Genomic DNA, 24,539 nt, shown 5'->3' with positions numbered 1-24,539 from the left:
CCAAGCGTGGATAAGCCTCTGCGTAGCCGTCGGGGCTTCACATTGAAGAATCGCAATGTCCGCATCTTCATCTCGTGTGATGAATCCCAAAACCAAATGGTTCGATTCGGTTCAATCCGTGTCTTCATCTCGTGTGATGAATCCAAAAACCAAATGATTAGATTCGGTTCGAGATATATATATATATATATATATATATATATATATATATATATATATATATATATATATATAGCCCTCTCCATCTAATTCCCGTTGAGAACAACATATACGGAATATACCATATGTCGGACATATAATACGTGGACGATGGATTGGACCTGTATACAAACTCATGTTTTGGCTGCTACTTGGCTAGAAATATAGTGCAAAAATGACCTCAAAGCACGAGAATTGAAATGACCCACTCCGTTGATGCATTAACGATGCAGCAAAACCAAGTAGTTCAGCAGTGCATGGCTGCTTCGACATGGTCGGATGCTGCTGCTGCTGCTGGCAAAGCTCCAAAAGGTGCATCACAAACACCACAAAACTGGTGGCACAAAACCGACTATGTTGCCTTCGGAAAAAGGCAAATACAAGTACAATGCCACGAGTTTCCAAAAGGAATTCCTCAAATATCAACTCGAGAAGAGGAAGAATGCTTTTCAGCAAATACAGTGCAATGTCACATGAGTTTCTGTAAGGAATTCCTCAGATATCAACTCAGAAAAGAGTAAGAATGCAAACTGAAAAACGAGGAGAGGGTGGAGGGTGACATTCTTCAACTATTAACAGATAGATAAAGAGAAAAAAATTAAAGTAGATTTACAGCTCAATAAGTCAAGAAAGAGAACTGGGTTTTTTGTTTGTACTGCTCCTTTACCTAGCTTTCTTCATGATGGCTGATGTTCGAAACTCGACATCTTCATAGACGAAGCTCCACCAGAGATATGCAAGAGGTATGTTGGTGGCATGCCACAATGCATGGGAATCGACATAACCTTTGTAAGGTGGAAAGTCGTATAACTCCAGAAATATGGCCATGGCACCACCAATGACGACCGCCCATATCTTGAAGCGCGAAGGGTGCCGAGTCACCCCAGCCCAGACAGACCAGAGGAGCACTTGACCGATGCCCATGGCGACACAAACTTTCATGTTAAGCTCTGCAGAATAGAAGTACCAATTTCACACTACTGTTTATAGACATCTTATTCCCACTCAATAAATTTATTATCAATAAGCCATCTACCAGACGTCTATCCAAAGCTAGAAGTCTCTGCTGCATCTGAGATCTCAGTTTATGATTATGCTACTATTTAAAGCTCATGTCCCTTTTAGAAAAGTGTGATCTCGGCTTAGGAAGAGCTCTCAAGAAGTCATCTATAGCTACCAAATAAGAGAAGGGAAGAGAAGAAAGAGTTTGCCTCCCAATTTGAAACAGAAGATCTATCAAAAACCAAGTGTTTCAGGAAACACTTAATACTGGCTGTATTACATCGAATTACTCGGCTGTCTCTAAAAATATAGCCACCATTAATAAGACATACAGACTCTTCCTCTCCATGCATCTACAGGTGTAGTGTTCTGACTATTAAGGAAGATCTAGTGAGAGAAGAGCACTCACCATGGTCCAGTTTATAGAAGTTGAGATACAGGATATGTGTTGTCAGAAAGGCCAACAAAGGAGCTCCAATCATGACCCTTGAAGCTTCAGTCTTCACATTAAAAGTTCGTAGTACAGCAAGAATAAGGGCGAACCCAATTAAAGCCACAGATGACGAATGATCCAACTTCTCCGTCAAATCAAAACATCTGTAGAAGATATCAACCAAGAGCAGTCAACAACAAAATGATGAAAAGGGGATCTTTTCTGTTTGATTCAAGACAAAGGCCAAAGAAAGAAAAAAAATCACACGTACCGAGTATGATATATAGCACCCCAGAACCAGGCGTTCATTGATAACAGCCCATATATATGCCACAAGCAAGTGTATTCATAATATGTCCTCCCACTATGGGGCCTAAGCGGCAACTTATAATATGATAAGAGGAAAAAAGATAACCATCCGTTAAATTGCACCACAAGTGTTAATGCAGAGAGGACAGCAGAAACAGGTTCCTGACAAAAAAACAGCATTATCAAAGGGTCACACACAAAGGAATCATTACCACAAAGTAAATGATATGGTACTCTATTTAGTGTTAACAGAATGACGTACCTGAAGAACAGATGAACGCTTAAAGGGCCATTTACCATAATACTTAACAGGTCTGAGACCAAGTGCTTCCCTTTCTTTTTCCTGTTGCATCATACAAAAGTATTGGCAGTCGCTCCTACAATTCCACTGTTTCCATTGAACATATAGTGGCTCTTGCATATACCATGGACTGTCAGCAAGCACACCATCAGATAAAAACTGGCAGTGCTGGATTGAGATGTCTCCAACAGACCCCATTTTTTCACATTGTTCAATACATACTCTACAAAAAAAAAACATCAAACGGTTATAAAATAAGAATTTTAATTTATTAGCACACTATTCTTATTTGCTTAATCAGAAGTTGATATTAGAAAAGGTTTCCCAAGAACTAAAATCTCAGAGATACACGATCTAGTCCAAGTTCTTTCTACATTTACCTTGGCTGCTTTTATATTTTTATATATGAAACCATGTGGAAGACATAAAACGATCAAAGACTTGATAAAATTTATAGACATTGATGTGCCTTGAAGGATTTCCTTGCTACTGGTATATCTATGCGATTCATTTACGAATTGATGAAAGCTGCAAAGCATAAAGCATGCAACCAGCAAACTAGTACAAGGGAAAAAACGGCTACGATGACAGGGGACCTGCCTGGCTTGGACCTGTTTAATTCAGCATCGATTGGTTGCCTCGTTAACTTAAAGTTAATATGGAGCTTCCTGCTGATCTCAGTTGGTGCATTGTTGACAACCTTAATTTTACAATGGGAGAAGGGTATTATTGCTGGCATCATGTCAGCATGAAATGCGTAAGCTGGCACAATAATCAATAACAGCTACAATAAAAATAACCTAATTAAAAGGTTCCATCAGCAACCGCAAGGTGGTTTCGTGACAAAAAATAAGTTTCTGTCCCTCCAGGAACAAGCTACTCACTTTCTCGGCGACCAAGCAACTGTTAAATGATGACGAGTAACAACATGCACAAGAGACTTTTAAAGGGTCATTTTCACTGTGATTCATACACCCAACAACAATTACGCATGGCGGTGGCTCTCCGTAGAATTAGCTGGAACACAATTTCAGAATGGCTTTCCATAGAATTAGCTGGAACACAGTTTCAGGATATGCTTTCAACCTTATTGGTGCCTTACCAATGTCGCTATTCCTGCTTGGTTTATGTTGTTTAGCTATGGCTTTCAAAGGTCAACCGATTTTCCAAAGATGCACCATGGTTGACATATCATACATTTGCTTAAATCAATTGTTACCAAAAAGTTGTCTGTTGGGAATTTATTCTTCTTTAATCATTATAGAATCTTATGATCCGCTCAATCTGCCAGTAATCTTATCCGTTTTACCTACTCCGATTTTAGCCACTCAATCTGCAGATTTCTTTAATTGTAGTTTGTTAAGCAATCTTCTTTTCGAGCTAATACTATAAGGCACATAAAGCAATATGTAACTTTTTATTCCTTGTATATCCTTTTTATACTGACAAATGAGTGAGGAATGTCTGCATGCACAGTATAATTGTCAATGCTAACTTAGGTCACCTGATTATGGAATCCAAGTATTGCATCTGCAAATAATAATGACAACAGCAGAGTAACCTCGCTCAAATGTGCATTAAGAAAGGTATGAGGTCATGTTCAGCAAATTAAGTATATCTCTTGTTAAGCTTCTACAAAATCTTGGAGTAACATGAAGCCAACCAACACAGAGCTATATCATGCATGATAACAATTTCTTGTCATAAAAGACAAGAAGGCATTAACTTTGAACCCTATGCTGCCACCAATGAACCAAATGTTGCTTGGCCAAATTTTTCTACACCATAAGAAACCCAGAAAAAGAAGCTAGAAAGTTGTAAATGGAGTAATGAAGTTATTCTCCTGTAGGACCACTTTCAGAGAGATGATCCTCTTGAAATTATCTTTGATGCTGCCAAAACTTAGCAGGAATAGCAACACTTCACAGAACCTGACATCTCCTAAATTTAGGTTGAATTTGTTTCTGAAGTCATTCATCTTTCCAGGAGATCCAAGATCCAACCAAAGACTGACCTACAGTTGATTGGGGACTCATCAAGCAACGTTAACCACTTTACCTCTATTATGGTCATATTCTAGGGTGAAAGAAGCTAACTATTAACAGATACCAAGAGAACCCAGCAGAACCGAAGCTAAATGTCTTTTAAAACAATGACAAAAGCCATAACATCCAACTATTTGATCCAAAAAAAGAACCTTTCGTTTCCAATTTCCCAAAAGGTGGAACAAATCAGACGGTAACCTCACAAATGCGACAGGCAAATTATATGCTCGTCGGACCGTTTTCCATATAGAAACAAACATACCTATAGAGCGGATCGGCGTCGCCCTCGCTGGCATCAGTAGCTCCAAAGATACACCCAAATAAGAAGATCACCAAAAGCCAACAGCGATCCATTAATGAACTCGGAACGCTAAAAACAGATGTGACCGATTGCTACGCGACGGACGAAGTAAGAATCATAATTTGGCGAAGGAGAACTCTTATCGAATCATTAGATCCCCTCTCGAACGCGCTGTTCGGGTGAGAAAGGGGCAAAAAGGAAAGATTTGGGAGCAACGAAGAGGCCTGGGATTGCTCTCCTCCTCCCGGCCTCTTGTTTCGCCCTTTATTGTTCGTCGCTGCAAGTTGACGGACGATGCCTATCGTCACTAGTTTCGTAAACCCAAAACACGACGCGTGCATCCCAAGTTGGGTCCCACAATTTACGTGTTTTCGGAATAGGGTAGGGAAGTGGGTGACCGATCCACGCGTGGTAATAGAGGATTTTTTTTAACCCGTTGGAAGACCACGAGCGAACGCGTGGGGAGTATTTTTATTTCTGACCTTAGTATTAATAATCTTTGGACGATGCTTGTCTTACGTTTCCGTAAACACCCCTCTTCCTACCTGCTTATTGATTTGTGGACTACTACGGGCCCACACGAGTGGCGCATGATCGGGTAAACACTCGGTACATCTCGCGACAGACCAGAGGAGTATTTTAAAGACGACGGCGACGTTTTAGGAATTCAGCCCATGAATTGGGGACAAATTACGTGGTGAACCACTCCGGGTCTTCGGCGCCGGTTCGCCCAGGCGGGACCCACGGATGGATTCTGTGGATTGGCCAGCGGGCCGCGATGCCACGTTCGGCCGGTGTCCAAAGCCCGGTTCGGCATGCGTGCCTCGGTAGATGTGGGCCACCTCGTTGGGTCCCATCGCCGGCGTGAGGTGAGTCGTCTTGTTCCCTGGCTCCGGTCCCTTCCTAATATTTGATCGAATCGACCTTTTTATATTTACCTTTTTATTAAAAATTAGACTCAACTGAGTTGCAATTTAAGCTCAATAGAAATTCATAATTATATTATAAACAACATATTTAGATGCATCATAATTCACATTGTTAAATGCTTCAAATCATAGTGATTTTTTGTCGTATAATTAAAGGTCATTGTCGATCATTACTGTCCTTCTTATCCAATCCAATCCGGAAAACTTGATACGGATCCCATTTATTTGAATCCAATAAGCCCACCAGATCGGATATTACATCATGGGTCTGATCCAGACGCCGAACGGGGTTCCCCTCGTCACCAGTAAGATGCCCTAATCCTATCGGATTCGGACCTCCATCATGAAAACGACCGACAACATCCACCGCTCCATGTCGCGGGCGTGAAACTTGTGGTGTTCCTGAAGACCAAGACTCCACCTACCTGCTTGTCGTACCCCCTTCCCATTGTGAGCGGGCATAACGTGAGATCTGCAGCAGGGCCCCGCGTGGGCTCCGTTGCGTCCCCTAGTGAAAAGGTCGGTGGAATTTTGAGTACCACCGAACCGGTGAAGCATTCTTTTCCGCCGGAAAAGGAAATCAACCTTTGAAAAGACATCGCGTCCTCATTCGATCCCTCCTCGCTTGGCATGTCACACGCCCAGGAGTCTCTCAGGGGCCGCTTCTTCCACTTTTTCTTGAGAGCCCGCTTGATTCAAACCCTAGATCGCTCGCTTGCTCGACACCCTTGCTTGCATCGATGATGAAGAGAGGAGCCAAACGCGCTGCCCTGACCTCTGATGCGTCTGCCGATGCTGGCGTAAATCTCTCTCCTGTTTATTCTCGCAACTCCCGAGCTCTAGTTACCCCTTGTGATCCTGTTTTGTTGACGCCGTTGTTACCGAGTTTTAATATTCCGTGCAGTTCTATTAGGTTTCTCGGTTAGGGTTTCCGGTCCCAATCCGCGGAATTGGAGCCGTTGTGAGAGCATAACCCCCGGCTGATATAGTTTGGGATTTTGAAGATCAGAAGTGTCATATTTGCGCCTCTTTTCTAATCTTGATTGGTTTTTATATTATTTTATGATTGTTTAGTCTGCGGAACGCTAAGAATAAATATGGATGCTGTTCTCGCCAATGGTAAACAGAGTCGAGCGTTAAATGCTCCGTTGCAGTTCAATTGTTTTATTGGTTAGGGTTTCCAGTCCTTATCCATGAGATATTTCTGTTTGATTTAGTTTGACATTCTGGGGATTAAAACCATCACATTTATGCGTTTTTCTATAGACTGTTTGTTTTATATCGTTTTCCTGATCTTGTAAACTGCAGAAACCATGAGATTCTTATGCTTTGGTTGTTGGGCTAAAGTTTCTGATACAGGAGCAATTTTTTTTTTAATGAAAACTCATTATAGTTTATGAAATCTATATTTTTTTTAGATTTAAAACCAATTAGTTCTTTGTGACATGGACTGAGGCTATCCCTGTCTTATTTCTTGACATTCTTTGCCGGTCACAAGAAAGCTTAGGGAAATTGTAATGCATCTAAAAAGCAAAAGTGCATGTGTCAGTTCCATTAGTTTTTCTTTGGATAAGATATTCTGCATCGCTAACTTGACTTTTTCGAAACTTCATACACCTTATGAATGATGTACATGATCTGCTTAATTTTTTATATAATGCTGCAGGTTGTCATAGTATCCTATTATGATAGCAAATATTATGTTGAATTTCTGCCAAGGGACAAATTTCTGCTGACTAGCTGTTTTGTTGGTCTGTGCCACGAGAGAATCACTTGTGAAGAATGTGAAGCATATAGTATTTCTTTTTTCTAAATTGCATTGGGTGTGCTTGTGAAATGGTTCCCTTTTCTATCCTCAAAATAATGCAGCTACAAAGTAAAAGAGTAATGGACGCACCGTCTTTTGGTGTTCACAGGGTGGAGTCTTCCCATCAGCATCTGATGGCAGGACCCACACTAGATCCACAACGTGCAGAATCAGCGCATCGGCATGTGAGGGCTCTTAATTCTCAGTTTGCAAGGTGTTACTTCTTTCTACTTTAACCTCCTCTTCCTGGTTGATCTATATATTTGGTTTGTCTATTTACAGCTTCACATGGATTGTTTTTGTTCATCTTTATCTTAACTGGATGTATAAAATACTTCTCTTGGGCATTTTTCTTTTGTATACCTGTGAAAGATTTAGCCATTTTTCCAGGTTTATCAGATCAGGATAGAGTTAAAGTTCAAGGAAAAGTGTTTCTGATATCTGGTTCTCCCTTTTTGTTCTTTATTTATCGAGATGTTTACTAGGTCTTTTGATTGCTCATCTTTTTCCATTGATTGCTGGTCAAGGTACTTTGTATATCTTATACATTTTTCTCTGAGCTTAATTGGATTTGTTTGTTAATTTTGAACAGCTGGGTACAATTACAGTTACAAAGTCATCCTGATGAGCTTTGGGAAGATGGTGTGAGTGACTATCTATCCCATGCTTCTCACATAATGGTAAGTTTTCAATACACCACTTGCGATTTCAGTTCACAATAAATTTATTCAGATATTTCTTACTTGGATATATCCAGTCAATTAATCATTTTTGAAACTTAATTTTTGTGCTAATATAATAATTCTGTCTTGTAATATGTCTATCTACAATTTTAAATATGCTGAAAGTCGATAGGCATATTATACTAAGATTTCCAGTACAGTTGTTTATAGTCTGTTAGAATTTGTTACCATTCTCAGTTTCTTTTGCTACAGGCATCCAGTGTATACTTCCTCCTGTTCTCTGATCAGATTTTACGGCCAAGAAGGCTGTTCTTTAAAACCTTGCACTTTTATGATTCATCTTTTAGGATTTGGTATCCAAGTCTGTCTAGGCTGGTCCACTGTTGTATTGTAGTCAAACCTGTCCAATGGAGGCCTACTATAAATGTCGATACTGGCACAATTATTGTGAGAGATATAGCTCTGTGATTCTCATGCTATGATAGGTGGGGTTGGCCTTTCAGTGTTTAAAATACACATTCACTTAATGCAAGTTCCTGTTTTTACTATGTTCCCCTTATATTAACCACTTTAATTTGAGCCCAGCTAAGGTAGGTAGCCTATTTTACAGTTTAAAAGGTAATGAGATGGGGATATTTCGATTTCTCAATCTGGTTTCCCATATCCATGTTATCATAAGAAAAAAGGGAAATTTGCATTGATTATGATAAATGGGCTCCAGGGTTCCAGGATTCCCTTTCAACTTCTTTGGGATGAGTAGTGTAGAAACCAATAAACACGCCTTTTTTTTTTACATCGTGGACATTGTATTTGAACTCTAAATTAAGTTAAATTTAAATTGGCCATCCAACCTATGCTATGCTTTTTACTAAATGGTGTTGAATTTAGTTGTGCAACTCAGGCTATGCATATTTCCAGTCGAAAAAGACTACCCTGACCTTTTGCCTAAACCCAAACCAACCATTCCCTGATTTACGCCTTCTTGTTTGAGCCTAACTGAAACTCAAACATCTGATTTTCCATTGGGACAAGCTTGGCCTTGTATTGGATCAACAGAATAACATGATTTACATTAGATTCCACCAAATATCATGCAAGACAACTCCACAACCACAACACTAATTGTGAACCACTGATAACAATCCAGCACAAAGGGGGTTTATGCTCTGAAATGGGACCATGTTCGTATTAAGGGCAACTTACACAGTATACGTATGTATATATGTTATCTCTACATGTACACATCTATTAGGCTAACTTGTGTTGAATTGTTCAGGTTGTCCGATCTTTAAACTGAGCTCAACTTGAGTTCAGTCACGTTGACATTTTCTTGATCCATGCTTTGACCCAGGGTTTAGATGTGCTCGATCAAACCTGTCATCCACTAAGTTGTTTTGCTAGTTGAATTGAGTGTTATACTTAAACACTCTTGTCGATAGCCACATGTTGTGTAGGATATATATCCATACTTCCATAAGTCAGACTCTTCAATCTTTCTATTCTATTATATACGATATTAAAAATGTAAGAGTTGGTTTTTTTATTAATTTGAAGGCTTCTTAATTTACCTTCCGGTATTTCACAATTTTCACTGTATTACAGTCTATTATATTTGTTTTTTTATTATAATCATTTTAGGTCTGCTCGTATCTTCATTTTTACTTGCCATATCATAAATATAAGTACAGGCTCATATTGGATTTGTCCATGCAACACAATTGAATGACTACATATGTGTCATTATATACCATATGAGGCAGTGATGCACAAACAGCTTCTTCTGTATGTAAAGGAGACTATGACTATCTCGGCCCCCTGTTATACGTGTTGCTGGTTTTGTTTTTCAACTTGGAACTTCAGGCTTCTTAGATTGGGCAATTAGTATTAGTTGGAGCATCTTTCTCAATATTAGATTATTTTTTAAGATATATAGTCCTTACGAGTTTATCATGCCCACCCATAAGACCATCTTTTACCTTATGGAGAGATTCACAACTGCAAGCAACTGAAATTTTGTAGACATGGTGGCATGCAAGGATTTACCTATCCTGAGATTAGGTATAAATTTTATATCTTTATAAAACATTCATATAATGTCTTCTGTTTCACTTAAATTATAGTTTTGAGATTGACATGATCTAGGGTAAGTTGTTGGGCTACCTTTGATGTGGTAGACTGATGTATTTATTATGGGGGTTGTATACTTGTATTCACTCATGGCACTGTTTCAAATGTCAATCTTGATATGTTTTTTAGGCAATCCTTTTCATAAACAACTGGTCTTTTTGTGCTTTTCTAGTTCCTTTCATTTCATTTCATTCTGATTTTGATGACAGATGTCATTGAAACTGCTCTCAGGTTAAAGGTTTTTAATTTCTGTGCTCTTGTTTAGGAGAATTTCAAGGATGTTGTTGATTGGCTTAAGGCAAAATCAGCAAAGCAAAAAAGTGTGTCAATTGCAGGATCAACAACTGATGATAATAACACGGTGGATGTATTTGAGAACAATAAAAAGTTGATGCACTCTAATATAAGCAATGGGTTTGCAAAGCAGCAGACAACAGCTAGCATGCCGAGTTTGCAGAAGTCCAGTCCACAGAGTTCTGGTCTATTTTCATTCTCTCAAAAACCAGATTTTGCTGGTTGGTTCTTGGTTTTTATTGTAATTGAGGTTTTCTGTTACAATGAAGTTAGCATGACTGTTTGTAATTATTAGTAAAATACACAATTTTAATGAATGCATTGCAGGTTCGTCTAGTAGTCAGAAGAGCTTGTTCACTGTATCAGAGAGCAATAAAGCAACAGATGTCACCAACGGGGTTGTAAAACAAATGACACCTGCTAGTTTTCCAAGCTTTCATGATTCGGGTTCGCAGAGCAGTGGTCTATTCTCCTTCAGTCAAAAACCAGCCTTTTCAGGTAAATTGTAGTCTCTGTTATATAGGGAGATGAAATATGACATGCTACAAAAGTGCTCCTTTGTCTACTTAACAATTTTATTTGAAGGTAGATGTGTTATCAAATTCAAAAATTTGGTCTAAAAGCAAATTAGGCACCTCATGCCATCTGCATCAGGACCATGAAAAGGATAATGCATTTATTTATAAACACCAGCAAGATAGTTTTTGTCACGGCTGTTGCAATTATTGTAGATCCTTTGCATTTTTTTTCTTGAGTTGCATAACCGTAGTCCTTGTTTTTTTTTTTGTCAGGAATGCAGGGTGATGCTACGAAAGTCGAAGTTTCTGGTGATGTGGATGATGAAGGTTAGACAAAGGACTACAATCTAATTGTTATACTTAGTAGTAAATGTGAAGTTTGTTTCATGGGTTTTACATGTCAGAGATATCAGATATTTGAGTTTATTGCTAATCAGTAGTTTGGGTAGGTGTTATTATCCAGGACTAAATGTCATGTCCTTGCACTTATCAGTTAAACACTAATACCAGCACTGCATACTGCATGTGTCATGTGTGGGTGAAGGTAGACAGTGTACTTGCCCCGCATGTTAGATTGGTGCTGGCATGGTATGCTGTGGGATGTGGTTCGCGTCAATTTTTTGGTTGTACCATCTTTTTTTTAAAAATTCAATATGGACGGTATAACTCAGTTCTAATTTCTGTTCTAAGTAAAATGTTGTATCATAGCAATTACTAGTTTTATATTCGAAGTGTTACAAAAAGCCCATCATGTACATGGTGACAAAAGGGGGCTTTCAATGATTTTCAATGGGATTCCAATGTCCCGATCTCAACTGACTGCTGGATTACATGATTCAAGGAAATTAAGCTAGACTAGCCTAACCGAAGATAACTAGCATAATGTGGCCCTAAATGTTCTTCCATGGAGCTTGCATTCTTGTGATATGGGGTCATGCTAGTCAGCACTGGCCAAATTTTAGCAATTACAGTGTGTTAGCATATGTGTCAGCCCTATGCAGTGGCAATCTGGCGATGGTTTTGAGTTGGAGTTGGCCTATATACTGAAGATGTTAAGGCTTTAAAACAATAGTTACATCGATCTTGATCTTTGGTATTTGTTACACAGAGTATGCGATGGTCATTAATCATAATAGCTCGAAAGGCATATGATATTCCATGCCATGTTCAGATGGCACAATGCACATCTTGTGCTATCCACCATCACTGAATTGCATGCCTAGGTGTGTCAATGACTTTGCTAATTGCTCTGGGCTGGTTAATATTGTGCTATGATTTGCATATTGAACTGCTTATTGAGTTCTTCAACCTATATTTGGAGTTTAGGCGCTGATTGTTGCATTTCCATGTATTGCATGTTGACATCACTGCATTTGGAATAGGTAAAGGTCCCAACATGATTAACTGGTAGACACATTGAGAGGAAGAAGATAAAGAAGAGGAGAGAGGCCAATAGTGAACCTTGCATCCATGCTGCCACTATGCTCCTGTAATAGACATGAGACAGTAGGGGGAGTAGCCGTTGGATATATTAAATCTTTTTTTGGGTAGAAATATTTACATTTTGACAACAACTTCTTTTAAAAAGTTACACAAGATTATCAACAATTTGCTGAGTAATAATATTATAAGAAATTGTATGAAGTAAAAATGTAATTGAGTGCGAATGAAATATCTATTAGTATCAGAGTCTCTTCTTCTTACAACCATTCCTGCATGAATGAAATAGTAACTTATAAGAATGGAAATAGTAACTTGTTGAAAATCAAGGGCAACATAACATTAGATCATATATGACTTTGCATATGATCTTGCTTAAAGTAACATATGGTAGTAAAAATTTGTTGTAGCTGATGTCTTCATGAAAGTATAAGCTCGGTTGTTACTTGTCAGGGGAAGAACAGTTAGGAAATATTAATTTTTGATCAAAGAAACTTGACAATGCAAAGCTCCATTTACTTGAACGATACGGCATTTGGTTCCCTGCATAGTTAGCTGTTTCTGCTAAATATTATGGGTGTATCTATTTATGTTGCATATTAATACTAAATGCAGTAGTTCGGTTTCTTCTCCTACAGATGTAGCATTTACAAGTCTCCTATAGTTGTGCTGCATTTGGGGTTATGTTGAAAAGACAGTTATGCCGCATGCTGGATGTGCCATTTCCAACATGTTAGGTTGTTATCTTTATATGCGACTTAGACAAATGTAGACAACCAAACAAATCAGATTGGCACTTGCTAATGCAATGCATGCCAAGTGCATGGATCAACGGGCTAATATTTGTATGTAATTACTGAGGCTTTAGGTTTAAAATGTATAAATCTGAGTATGTTAATTTATATAACATTGTTTGGAAATATTGTGGTTTGTGGGGTTGTTTATATCTTTTCTTTGTTTTCTTTTGTGAATAACAGAAGATGATCAAAAGAAGCCAAGTAGTCCTTCTCTGGAGAAAGCTGAAGAGAAGGGAATTATTGTTGTTCATGAAGCCAAATGCAAGGTGTATGTGAAGGTACCTATCTATAAAGCAGCGTTTTTTTTGTGTACTTATAATCTTGTATTGCTATGCTTGCCGGAGTGCTGCAATTCTGCCATTTCATTTTTTAGACACTGGTGACTTTGATTTTACTGCTGCAAAATTGCAAATTGAGACTCGTACTTTGCAACTGATCAATATTTTGTAGTTCAAAATTTTTCATAGTGTAATCTGATATATAATCTCATGTGCATGATATTAGAGAGACAGTAGAGCAGATTGGCATTGTTGGATTGCTATGGCCTGCCAATTCCATTATTTTCTTTGGAAAATGGATCACATTTTAAAACTTATATTTCTTATTGTTAAGGAGATATAGGGATGAATATAGTAATATAGTCTCTTGTTGCTTTTCTGTTCTTGAACCTAGAAAAGAAGAAAATAAAATAAGTTAATTAATGGGAGCAACCAACTCTATTAGATGATAGACAATTTATTTTTCATTGATGAATGAGATGTACAAATCTGCTGTTCATTCAAGATCTTCATTCAAGATCTATTGGTTTTGTTTCAAGTATGTCTCTGAACCTTTCATGGACAGAAGACCATAAGGTATTTGACAAGGTTGTACTTTTTTAATCATTGGTTATTTTACACTTGAGTTTCTTATGGGTATGTATATATGTACTTATTATTCCTGCATTGTTTCTTTCTGTTCCATTTAGAAATCAAGCAGATAATGGATTTTGTATCATAAGATAAGATAATCTGATAATCCTGTAATATTGAGCATTTTTAAGTGTTGTTTCTTTCCTCCTCATTTTAGTTAATTTAAAATTCAAGGATGCCGGCTGGTTAAGACTTTATTGTTTGATAGAAAGGTCAAAGGTTTGAATCTCATCCTCACCACTTCCCATTTGAAAAAAAAATTAAAACATCTTTTTATGATGGTAATTTTAGTTTCTGTTTTGTTCTTGCAAAGTGACAAAGTTTAGGTGTAGGTTGGGAAAGGAAAGTCATAGTCACTAAAAGTTTAGTAGCTCTCATGCATGTTAAAAGTTATTCTCCTTGTCATCCACAGAGAAGGTTAGGTAGCCAATTCTATTAACAGTCTGGTTTCAATCTTAACTGAACTGCTAAAAGTTCTCTTGGAAGGGTACACTGTTCCCTTAGTTTTTAGCTGACCTAAAGGTCCAGCAAAATTAAAATGCTTCTGATGTGGTTTTTGTCATGCTAGTTGTATCTAATGCTGCATCATGACAATTCACAGCATACACAGTCATGCATCAAATTTGTCCTGAACTAAGCCTTGGTGTATGAACGTATTGGCATGGGGGCACATTATGTCCCTTACTAGAGCAGTCAGTTATTTCGATTCACACATTGTATGATATTTTGTTCCATATATAGGAATTACCAGGTATCATCACTCAAGTATGATCAACAGTTCAGGTTTTACTTTCTTTTAGAAATTGATTATTTTTTCATTGTGGTGATATTTGTGTTGCTTAGCTGCAAATGCTGTTACTAAAAGAGATCGCCTGGGTGCCTGTGCTGGTGCCTGAGTATTTAACAATCCTTAAAATGCCTGGGCTTTATTCACTATAACCGCTCTATGTAGACATACAATTTTAGTATTTATAGATATACTAATGTATACAGTTTAGTAAAATTTTCTAACCATGCAATATATGCATTTATAGATAACATGGATTGAGATAATATTAACATGTTTGATTCTTGTGTTAGTATAGTTTTTCAGTCTAATGGCTGTCCTAACTGTTTATGAAAATCAATGTGCTACTAGTAGTGTTTGTTGGGCCTCACACCTCATGCATGCATTAAAAATGAGGAAAAAATTGCAGCTTTTCTAGTTCTTCTGACTCCTGACATTGTACAGTGAATCGAAAAGTATTTTACAATACACAAATATTCTGATTGATAAGAATAAGTTTTTCTTATATGCCGACATTTTTCCAGTGTAATGGTGATCAGAGGCTTTTGGGTACCAAGAAAGATGTTTACATAATTGCATGACTTTAAGAAGCAATGTAGAAAAAAATTTGTTGATCCAATTTCAATCAATTGACCTAGGCATTGCTTCACATCTCTTCTTTTTTGTTTGGAGCATCTATTTGTGCACTCGCGTCCCTTTTTTTTTCTTTCGAGGAAAGCTTGTGATGTAGTTATTTGTTATCTTAGACAAACTGGATGTGAAAGTAATGGAAGTATGACTTATAGCTAAGTCCAAAAGGCATAACTAAAAATTTACCACTAATGTAGTGAATCCATGTAATGAAATTGTCACAATAATGCCAAGTGGAGCTATATCACTTGTAATTGAAATATACATTTAGAAGGTGTGGCTTAACCCAGAGACCATGTAATAAAAATCGATGTAGTTCCACAGAGAACTGCACCACTTATAAGTGCATTATTAAAGTTCTAGCATTTCATTGCTGATATTGGAAAAGCAATTTGATATTTATTTTCATGTGATGTCACTCACTGTTTTCCTGTTTGATAAGTTAGTTGGAAACTGCATTATTTTTATCTGATGTCACTTTTTTTTATATATTTTTTTTAACAAGGTAGTCAGAACTTGCATGCTGTCATCTGTTGTTGGCAAATCCTATTTCTAACTCTCTTTTTTCCTCGTTTTGCAAAATCTAGCCCGATGATCCTGCAGACAAAGCTTGGAAAGATATGGGTGTGGGTCATCTTTCTATTAAATGTAAAGAAGGTGTGGAGAAAGCTACAAAAGATTCGAGGCCGACCATTGTCATCCGAAATGACGTAAGTTTTTATACTTCATAGTGAGGTGAAATTTTTTCCAAGAAAAGAAGAAATATACTGATTTAAGGTTCTAATACACTGTGAATCAGAGCTTATTATTGGGTTTAAATTGGAAGGCAAGATCGCCCTCATAATTACAAGTAGACATTCTGGCAAAATTGTCTAATTAATTAGTTGGTCTATTTCCCTCCTAAATACATGTCATACTTGAAGTCTTCAAATTGAAATTTGTTCTAAGAGATTTGAAACTCTTAAGAGCAAATCGAGTCCCATCACGACTCATAAGGGTAACGTTCATGGGGTCACACCACTACTTACAAGCCTATGGTAAACTTCATGAGGTAAATTTCCATTAAAAATATTGTACATGTGAAAAAATAGGAATCTTTTATAGTCTCATGCACTTGTTGCATTAGTAAGAAGATTCCTTTTACTAAGAAAACAGTATAAGTTGATTTAGTGGAAGGATTCATGTTTCCAGATCCACAAATTACAATAAAGGTAAAGAGTGTGAAGTCTAGCTATTATTTCTTAAGTTTTAAACATGTCCCATTTTCTTTGCTGGAGTTTTATTGTATTGGAATTCCATCTAGCAAGATACTTCCTGATGCCTCAATCACATCTTGTTTACCCTCTCCAATTTTGACCATAGATCAAATGATGAGATCAGCTTTAATTTTGTCAGTATATGTTTCCAACAGCAAATTCATTAGGATTATGTTTTGAAATACATTGAGCTAAGTAGTCCTTAATAGGTCTATGATTATCTCCTCTATAGATCAATTATTGATTTTAATTTAACAGGAGGGAATGAGAAAGAACTTCCCTCATGACAAGGGCCCCCAAGTGAGGATGCTAGTTCCTCATTTGGAAAATCAAGTTGTTTCCTGGTGCATGGTTTCTTTGTTTTGAGAAAGGTAGAACTTTGGGACTAGCCTTAACCATTGGTCTTGATGAAAGCTGGGCCTTGCTTGGTATAAATTCTTTCTTTTGGGAAACGTAGACATGGCCCTGAGATTAGCCTTCACTGCTTCTCCTGAAGAAAGCTGGGCCTTGTTTGGTGCGTATCTAGCTTGAAAGTGTTTGTTTCATTTGAGTCTGAGAAACTTGCTATCAGTGTCACTCTACTCTTCTTTTGTGAACAGTTGAATATCCATGAGTGAAGGGCTGACTCTTTCAACCAACTGGTCAAATCTTGTTCTTTTTTCATAGTCCTTTTTTTATTAATCTTGTTGAGGTTTACCACGAATCCCCTTCTCCAGAGGTGCTTGGGTGATCTCCAGTTAGTTGAATTTATGTCGCCAAGTGTTAAATCATTTCCATCCTAAGTACCCTGATGCTTCATCCATTGCATCAATGCTACAAAGCAGGGGTTCCAAGTTGCTTACCACACACCTTACATGTGTACCCCAGACTATCAGGCAGAGTACCCTTTTTTCCACACCATATAGATTGTTCCTACAGTAATCTGTATTTATCCCATTTATCTTCTCTAGATCCTCACTGTTAGCAAGAGACTATTTAACAAGACCTTTTATTGTTATCTCATTTTAAAATGAACCACAAGACTGTTTATTAGGAGATTCAGGGATTTTCTGGCCTGCTCAACATCACAACTGCAAGTGAAATGAATCAACATCAGTTTCACATATGAGGCCACCTGAAAGATGCCTTCTTGTGGTTTACTGATCCAAATTCCTTGTTGCAAGGGTACAGACATGTCGATTTCTGCAGACTCTAATGCACCTACATTGTTCAAACGAGAAAGATCTATCGTAAGAGAATGACCTAATAAGAATGCTAGACTAAAGGCACATTCTTGCTTATGATATTCTATGGGTTCAAACGTGGGTTAGGTCTCCGTGGAACTAGCTATTAGGTCTCCTCTAGTAGACCATGGTCCGTTGGTTAGGACTTTGGGAGCTTGACCCTTTGTTACTTTGGAACCAGAATGGGAAGTAATATTTGGCCATATTAAAGATAAGAAGAGGTGACGGAAGGTTCCATAGCCTATCAACGGAAAAGCATATATCACATCTAATGACAGATGACGCCTAAGAAACATTTTTCCTGGGCTGTAAGTCATGGTTTACGCCACTCAGCAAGCTTAGGTTCGTCAATAATTACAAAATCTACTGAAGAACCCTTGCATTCTCTCCTGCATAGATGATGAAAGGAAATTACCAGATCATTTTTCCCAAGGCATTCCCTTTGATGACTTGAGTCCAAGAATCCGATACGTACCCTCGAGGAGTTGGATTATTGCTATCTGCTGAAGTGAAGTTTTGGAGGCTTTATGGATTGCTCTATAATCGGGTCTATCCGGAGGCTGGTTCAGGTCACCCGGTTTATGATTGCCAGACACCATCTCCTGTTCTGGAGATTTTCTTCATTGGCGAGAGCCTTTTAACATGGAAGTGAACTTAAGAAACTTCAGAAGTATTCTTCCTTCTGCTTCACCTCTTGTCTGATACAGGTCTGAACCCACAGTGCCACAAGGCTCCTCTTGTGGTGAGCTGAAGTTAGCTAGACCTGTCTGTCACTAGACTGCTGAAAAATTTGCATTGCAGCATTGCTGAAAAATCTTCTTCTAATCGTAAGTTTGGATAATTAATGTTAGATTCATTTTATCTATTGAAAATCTTCATAGGTGGTATAGTGCCCTCCATATTCTAAAATAGAATTACTTTTATCCTGAGACTTAAACAATCAAGTGCAATCCACCTAAGAAAAATTGATTTTTGGACAATGTTTTGGTAGTGTAGTTCATCATGCTAGAAGAATCATTATCGCATGGCTGATTGATATGTGAGATAACAGAAATGCAGTTTAATTATGATTACATGTTGTAACTTACATGGTTTCATATCTGTATGTGTAACATATAAACTATGTACCAGTTTTAAGTTAAATTAGTAATTATCCTTTGTGGTTCTTTTTAATGTGTTTTAGAGCATCATTGCATCTTTTTTTGAAATTATATGTTCCTTACTGAGCTTAATTGTAGTTGGTCCTTGTTTTAATTCAGGTGGGAAAAATCTTGGTCAATGCTTTGATATATCATGGCATAAAGATGAACATCCAAAAGAATACCATCACCTCGATATTTCACACAGCGGTAACCTATCATGAAGTTACTTTCGATTTTGGTGCTGTAACTTACTACGATACCAGTTACTACTATACCTGGCGCTCTCTGCTTTCTTTTACTTCATACTGACGTGAAGCGGCAGCACTTGCATCTACCATACACTTACGTTTGTGAAAGAAACACAGCTTACCCTAACCGAGCAAGTGTTTTGTTAACTGATGCATATACCATAACTGATATGACAATAAGTGATCAGGCTATATATTTGTTATTGTGAATTCTCCTGTTTTCCTTAGATGTGCTTTTGTAAGATTAGGTAATTGCAAGTTAAATCCATCTGTCAACACTGATGATATGTGTGACTCAGGGTGGAGGACATGGAGCCGGAGCTGACAGCAAGGACATTGTGGCTCGTACATACCTCCTAAGGTTGAAAAACGAAGAAGAAACTACAAAGCTCGCAACTGCTATCAAAGATCATATGCCATCTGACTAAAAGTATGAGGTAGTTGAGCTCTCACATGTAGAATGTTCTGTAACATGAGATATGATTTATGCGAACCCAATTCCCAAGGTTGTTGATGATATTATTCTTTTCCGTAACTGGTATGAAAACCAAGTTCTCGCTGCATCTGTTGTAGGTAGCATGAAGCTGAGTCTATGACAGTTGCTCTTCATGGAAAACATGACTAAAATTGTTTGTTTTGGAAGCTGTCCTATGGTGAAATTTTGTTTCAAAGACTTTCTAGTCAACAAAGACCAGCTTTAGTAAAGTCCATTTTGTAACTTAAATCGGTTTCATCATGCCTGGGATATTTTATGATTTAAAACCATAGTGGATTATTACTATATGCATCTACTTGTTCCGTTTGTGGAGGCAGCGTTTTAGCACCAAGAATCAGATTCAAATGACCAAGTCTCAGAATTGATGTAGGAACAAACATTTCTTCTCTTTCCTGTCAAATGTCGCTTTAGAATTCGCCAATTTCTGTATATTTTGAGATCATAATCGTATGAACAAGATTGATTCTGTATCACTTTAAACACACTGTAATTTGCAGGGGCATCTCATCAAGGGGCAGCGATCGATATTTTCGCGTTGAGGATTGCGATGCATTCGGTCGGCAGCCCTAGGAAGGCGTTCATCAGGGCGTCGTTGATCGGATCCACCACGGCTACACCAACCATCTTGCACCGTCCCTCTTCATCCATTCTCTCTCCCCTGCCTGCCCGCATCGATCCTCTGGACTCCTCCGACGTGAGCGTCGTCTCCACCATCAAGGGCGGAGCTCTGTAGATGCTTCCCACGGAGAACAAGAACCTGGCTCTGAACATCAACTCAACCTGCAGAGAACAGTCATCACTCTTGAGCTAAGTCATGCTTCGTGATAAGTTTAATAGCTGGAAGTCGAAACCATCAGCTGACGAGTAGTTTCCACCACCACCTTCCCACTCCTTCTGCTGATGGTTCCCTGGAAGACCTCTGGAACGATCGCGATCTTTAGGAGAGGTGGCAATGGCAACCCCAAGAACTTCGTGGTCGCACCCGTGAGCGGCGGGATGTACAGCGTCCCGACATCGAAGGAGACGCAGAGCATGTCATCGGTCCTGTCCTTTCTTCCCACTGCATTGCCGACGCCTCCTTTGGCGTTGTACTCGAAGTCCGGATACCTGGAAATGCCCAGTTTGCAACCTTCCAACGTTTCGAACTTGACGCTGTATGCATCGGGGGCCGGCACAACTCTTCCGGTGGATTCCTGCTTGCTTGGGCCGGTGTACGATGATGAGATGGGCGAGCATGCTCGGGACCTGAATCTGAGAGGCTTTGCTGGTTCAAAGCTGAGGTTTTTGGCTGGCAACTTGTGGAAGAGTGGAAGATGAGAAGGGCCGATCTTGGAACTCATTTGGTTTGCACAGAAAAGAATCGAAGTAGCAAGGGAAAGAGAAGGGTGTGGAGGAAGAATCATTAAGTTCTGCAGCAGGGAATAGCAATGTCTGCTAATTTTGAGGCTCCAGGAGCTTGGTGGTCACTTGTGGCCTTATCTTTGATCCTGACCAAGTATACCCGGCGGACCCCAACGCGGGAACTACGGGTGAGTGAGATGCCATCAACTCGCCCGCTTTCAAGTACGGACTAGACCTGTTTGGCCCGACAGAATGGGTCCCACCGGGTCCTCTCGTTTCCACCAATCGAATCATTTTTCCGCGCGAGAATAGTTATCGCCACCACGGTATAATCTCTCTTTCCTTTTTTTTTTCCTTAATCTTTCTGACTCTTTAACGATCCCTTTTCCTCTCTCTCTTTCTGACCTCGTGATATCGTTTATTTTGCAAAGGTTCGTTTGTTATCCTGGTAAATTATGAATTATGATATAATTCAATTTTCATCGGAAAGAATTTTTTAATTATTTATCCTAGATCTTTTAACTCTGACTTTCTATAGATTTAATATAAATATATGGATATATGATATTATTTAGATATTATAGATATCTCGTCTCTATTTAGTCACGTGAATCAATTAATGAGATATTACGTATCTTTTCTCATCTTTCTTTTGTTTTGTTTCTGATTTATCGCTCAAGTCTTATTCTCTTTAGTCACGTGTTCGATAGAAATAAAGGAGAAAGTGAGTCTTATTCTCTTTATAGATCGATATCGCTATAGTTTTCAGTTTTCAGATCCGATGATGGTATACTCTTAGATCAAATAAAAGCTTTATGAATGGGATCAAAAGGTACATATCATAAATTTGATATATTATTATTTGATTTCAGATTTTTGACATTAAAATTTTTCGTATAAAAGTAGCATGAGGATTATTTTTATGCTTACAATTGGTATTAGAGTTATATTTATGAAACGAAGTACTTTAGATCTATTTGTTAGCATGTTTGCTTATGAACAATTCATCTGTATTGCTGCTGATATACTTTTTTATCTAATCAACCCTATCTCATATGAGGTTCTTCATGCTTGATTGATGTATCGCTGTTAATAGTTTATTATTAGCAATAGTATTATTTAGGGTGGTGACCTTTGGTGGCTACCAGCCCAGTCGTAGGCAGTGGTTACGTACTTAATGGAAGTATCATGGGGTGCGACGACTAAGCAATGCGACAATAGTAGTGTCGCTATATGCATCGACTACGGTAACACTACTACTAGTGATTGTTGCAACAATACCATTGCAGTAACACTTGCTGGCTATGATTGGCATCAATTGGATATCAAAGGATGTGGTTCCCAGTGGCTGCATAGCAGAACACGCGAGCATAGCCATGTGTTGTGGCGATCATGGGGGTTGCTAGTTGGCGTGTGTGCATTATCGCCCGGTGGGATGATCCGTCGATGGCACTCGGTTAACGGTGCACCACGGAGGCATTCCACAAATGAGAAACATGTCGGTACGACACGATGATCGTTGTGGTCTTTGGTCAACCACATGATGAAAGTTGCCTCACTACGGGGAGTGGGCGGCACATAGGCGTAAGGGACGAACGGTCACTGCATTATCGAATTGTGTGTGTAGGCACAGCGGAAACAATAGCAGCGTCTGCAAGGGAGGCTACGAAGGTGAAAAGTTATGATTTATTTTTAAAATTATAGTTTTACCCTTATAAAATATTTTAATTTTAACTTATATCCTTTTGATAATTCTATCCTTCGAATATTTTCTCTACATATTCTAACAAAATTATGGTTTTACTATTCAAAAATTAAAAATTTCTTACTTATGTTCTCAATTATAAAATTAATTAATTAAATTTATTTTAATTAAATATTTTGATTAGACTTGATCATTATTGTATTTTGACTACTATCGATCAATTAAGTTTCGATCAAATTTGAGGAAAGTCAAAATTTTGATCAATTTTAATTTTGATGGGCCTAATTGAACAAATGGTTATTCTAAATCTATGAGCCAAAATTTGGTAGACTAATTCTTAGCTTGTCCAATTAAATATAATTGATTAGTATAAGGGTTTCATGCAGAATTAAAAAAATATAAATTATAATTTTTAATAATTTTTTCATATGAAATATTGATAAAAATTTAATTATTATTTTAGATATTTGTTTAGTTATTCACATATATATGTTTACAATTATGAAATAATATTTATTTTTCATGTAGAGATATGATTTATGTTCATTATGACTACAATTATATTATTTATGTTCATTATGATTATAATTATCATATAATTTTTTTATTATGATTAATATTCAATAATTATTATGATTATTATTATTAAACTATTTTGACATAAATTAGGTTAAAAAATTTTATGAATATTATTTATAGCTTATATACTTAAGTCTTATCTGACTAGTAATTATCAAAGTGGTTTGGAATGATAAACTTATGAAATGTAAATTATAATAAATATTTATCTTTTAAAAAAAAATTAAATTATATTTAAATTATTATATTGGTTTTATAGCCACCAAAGTGGTGTAGACTAATAACTTATAAAATTATATTAAAAAAATATTTTAAATAATATTTAAAAAATAATATTCATAATGACATACATAATTATGAGATTTAGATAATTTCAAAAGAGAATTTGCTTCGAATATTTATATAATGGGATAGAATGATATTGTTTTGGATATCTTTATAGTTTATAATTGTATACCCAAAGTGATGTCAATAGTTTAATATTTACTGAAAAACTCAAAGTATTAACATTATATTACAGTGATACTTCTTTTATTACATTCTTATAAGTGGTCTATAATTTTTAGATTAATTGATTTTAAATGACATAAGCATATACAATTTACGCCGAGTGTGCTAGATTTTGATTAGATCAATTGAAAGGATCATAGACTTAACTATTGAAAATTATATGAAACAAATAATTAAGATAAATGATCAGGAAAAGTTTAGAAGATTTAATTTTATAATAATTACTAATAATATGTAGACTTCATTTTAATCTATTAATTACATACTAAAATATTTGTTTGATAAAATTGTATTTTACAAATTTATTAAATATTTTATAATAAATTTATCCTTCTAATATTTTTTTATGATTTATTCAAAAATAAATATATATTTTCATTTAAATTAATAAGTAAATACATCAATATGTGTAATCTAATAAAAATTTCGTAGGGCCCAAGTATAATAAATAAAAATATATTTATATAAATAAATAAACTTTAATGAACACCATACTATCGATAACATTAAGAATGATAAAAATTATT

At 37.1% G+C, this 24,539-nt stretch overlaps 3 protein-coding genes across 7 annotated transcripts; 1 reads left to right on the top strand and 2 right to left on the bottom strand.

Moving 5' to 3' along the window:
* Positions 1–596: 596 nt before the first annotated feature.
* On the bottom strand, positions 597–4,841 carry LOC103970291 (uncharacterized). Its single transcript, XM_009384011.3, has 5 exons — positions 4,551–4,841; positions 2,205–2,466; positions 1,905–2,104; positions 1,610–1,797; positions 597–1,148 (listed from the first exon to the last, which is right to left on the bottom strand). The coding sequence occupies exons 1-5, from the start codon at positions 4,640–4,642 to the stop codon at positions 862–864; spliced, it is 1,029 nt and encodes a 342-aa protein (XP_009382286.2). The 5' UTR covers positions 4,643–4,841; the 3' UTR covers positions 597–861.
* Positions 4,842–6,133: 1,292 nt separating this feature from the next.
* Positions 6,134–20,699, top strand: LOC135653366 (uncharacterized). 5 transcript variants are annotated; one of them, XM_065175275.1, is made up of 11 exons: positions 6,134–6,318; positions 7,388–7,539; positions 7,918–8,005; positions 10,401–10,650; positions 10,757–10,927; positions 11,221–11,274; positions 13,365–13,462; positions 16,100–16,222; positions 19,251–19,340; positions 19,681–19,818; positions 20,375–20,699. In XM_065175275.1, the coding sequence occupies exons 1-10, from the start codon at positions 6,259–6,261 to the stop codon at positions 19,807–19,809; spliced, it is 1,215 nt and encodes a 404-aa protein (XP_065031347.1). In that variant the 5' UTR covers positions 6,134–6,258; the 3' UTR covers positions 19,810–19,818; positions 20,375–20,699. The 5 variants fall into 5 exon arrangements, with proteins under 5 accessions (XP_065031347.1, XP_065031348.1, XP_065031349.1 ...); XM_065175276.1 differs by lacking the exon at positions 20,375–20,699 and adding an exon at positions 19,955–20,018; XM_065175277.1 differs by lacking the exon at positions 20,375–20,699 and having other exon boundaries at positions 13,368–13,462; positions 19,681–20,018.
* On the bottom strand, positions 20,291–21,280 carry LOC135653367 (uncharacterized). The gene is made up of 2 exons (XM_065175280.1): positions 20,759–21,280; positions 20,291–20,657 (listed from the first exon to the last, which is right to left on the bottom strand). Exons 1-2 carry the CDS (start codon positions 21,278–21,280, stop codon positions 20,385–20,387), a joined length of 795 nt encoding a protein of 264 aa, XP_065031352.1. The 3' UTR covers positions 20,291–20,384.
* Between the last annotated feature and the right edge of the window lie 3,259 nt (positions 21,281–24,539).

This window comes from Musa acuminata, chromosome BXJ3-11, assembly GCF_036884655.1.
Source record: "Musa acuminata AAA Group cultivar baxijiao chromosome BXJ3-11, Cavendish_Baxijiao_AAA, whole genome shotgun sequence".
In the NCBI taxonomy this organism is placed as follows: domain Eukaryota; kingdom Viridiplantae; phylum Streptophyta; class Magnoliopsida; order Zingiberales; family Musaceae; genus Musa; species Musa acuminata.
The sequence above is the reverse complement of the archived record's forward strand: the minus strand, read 5'-3'. Positions and strand labels throughout refer to the sequence as shown.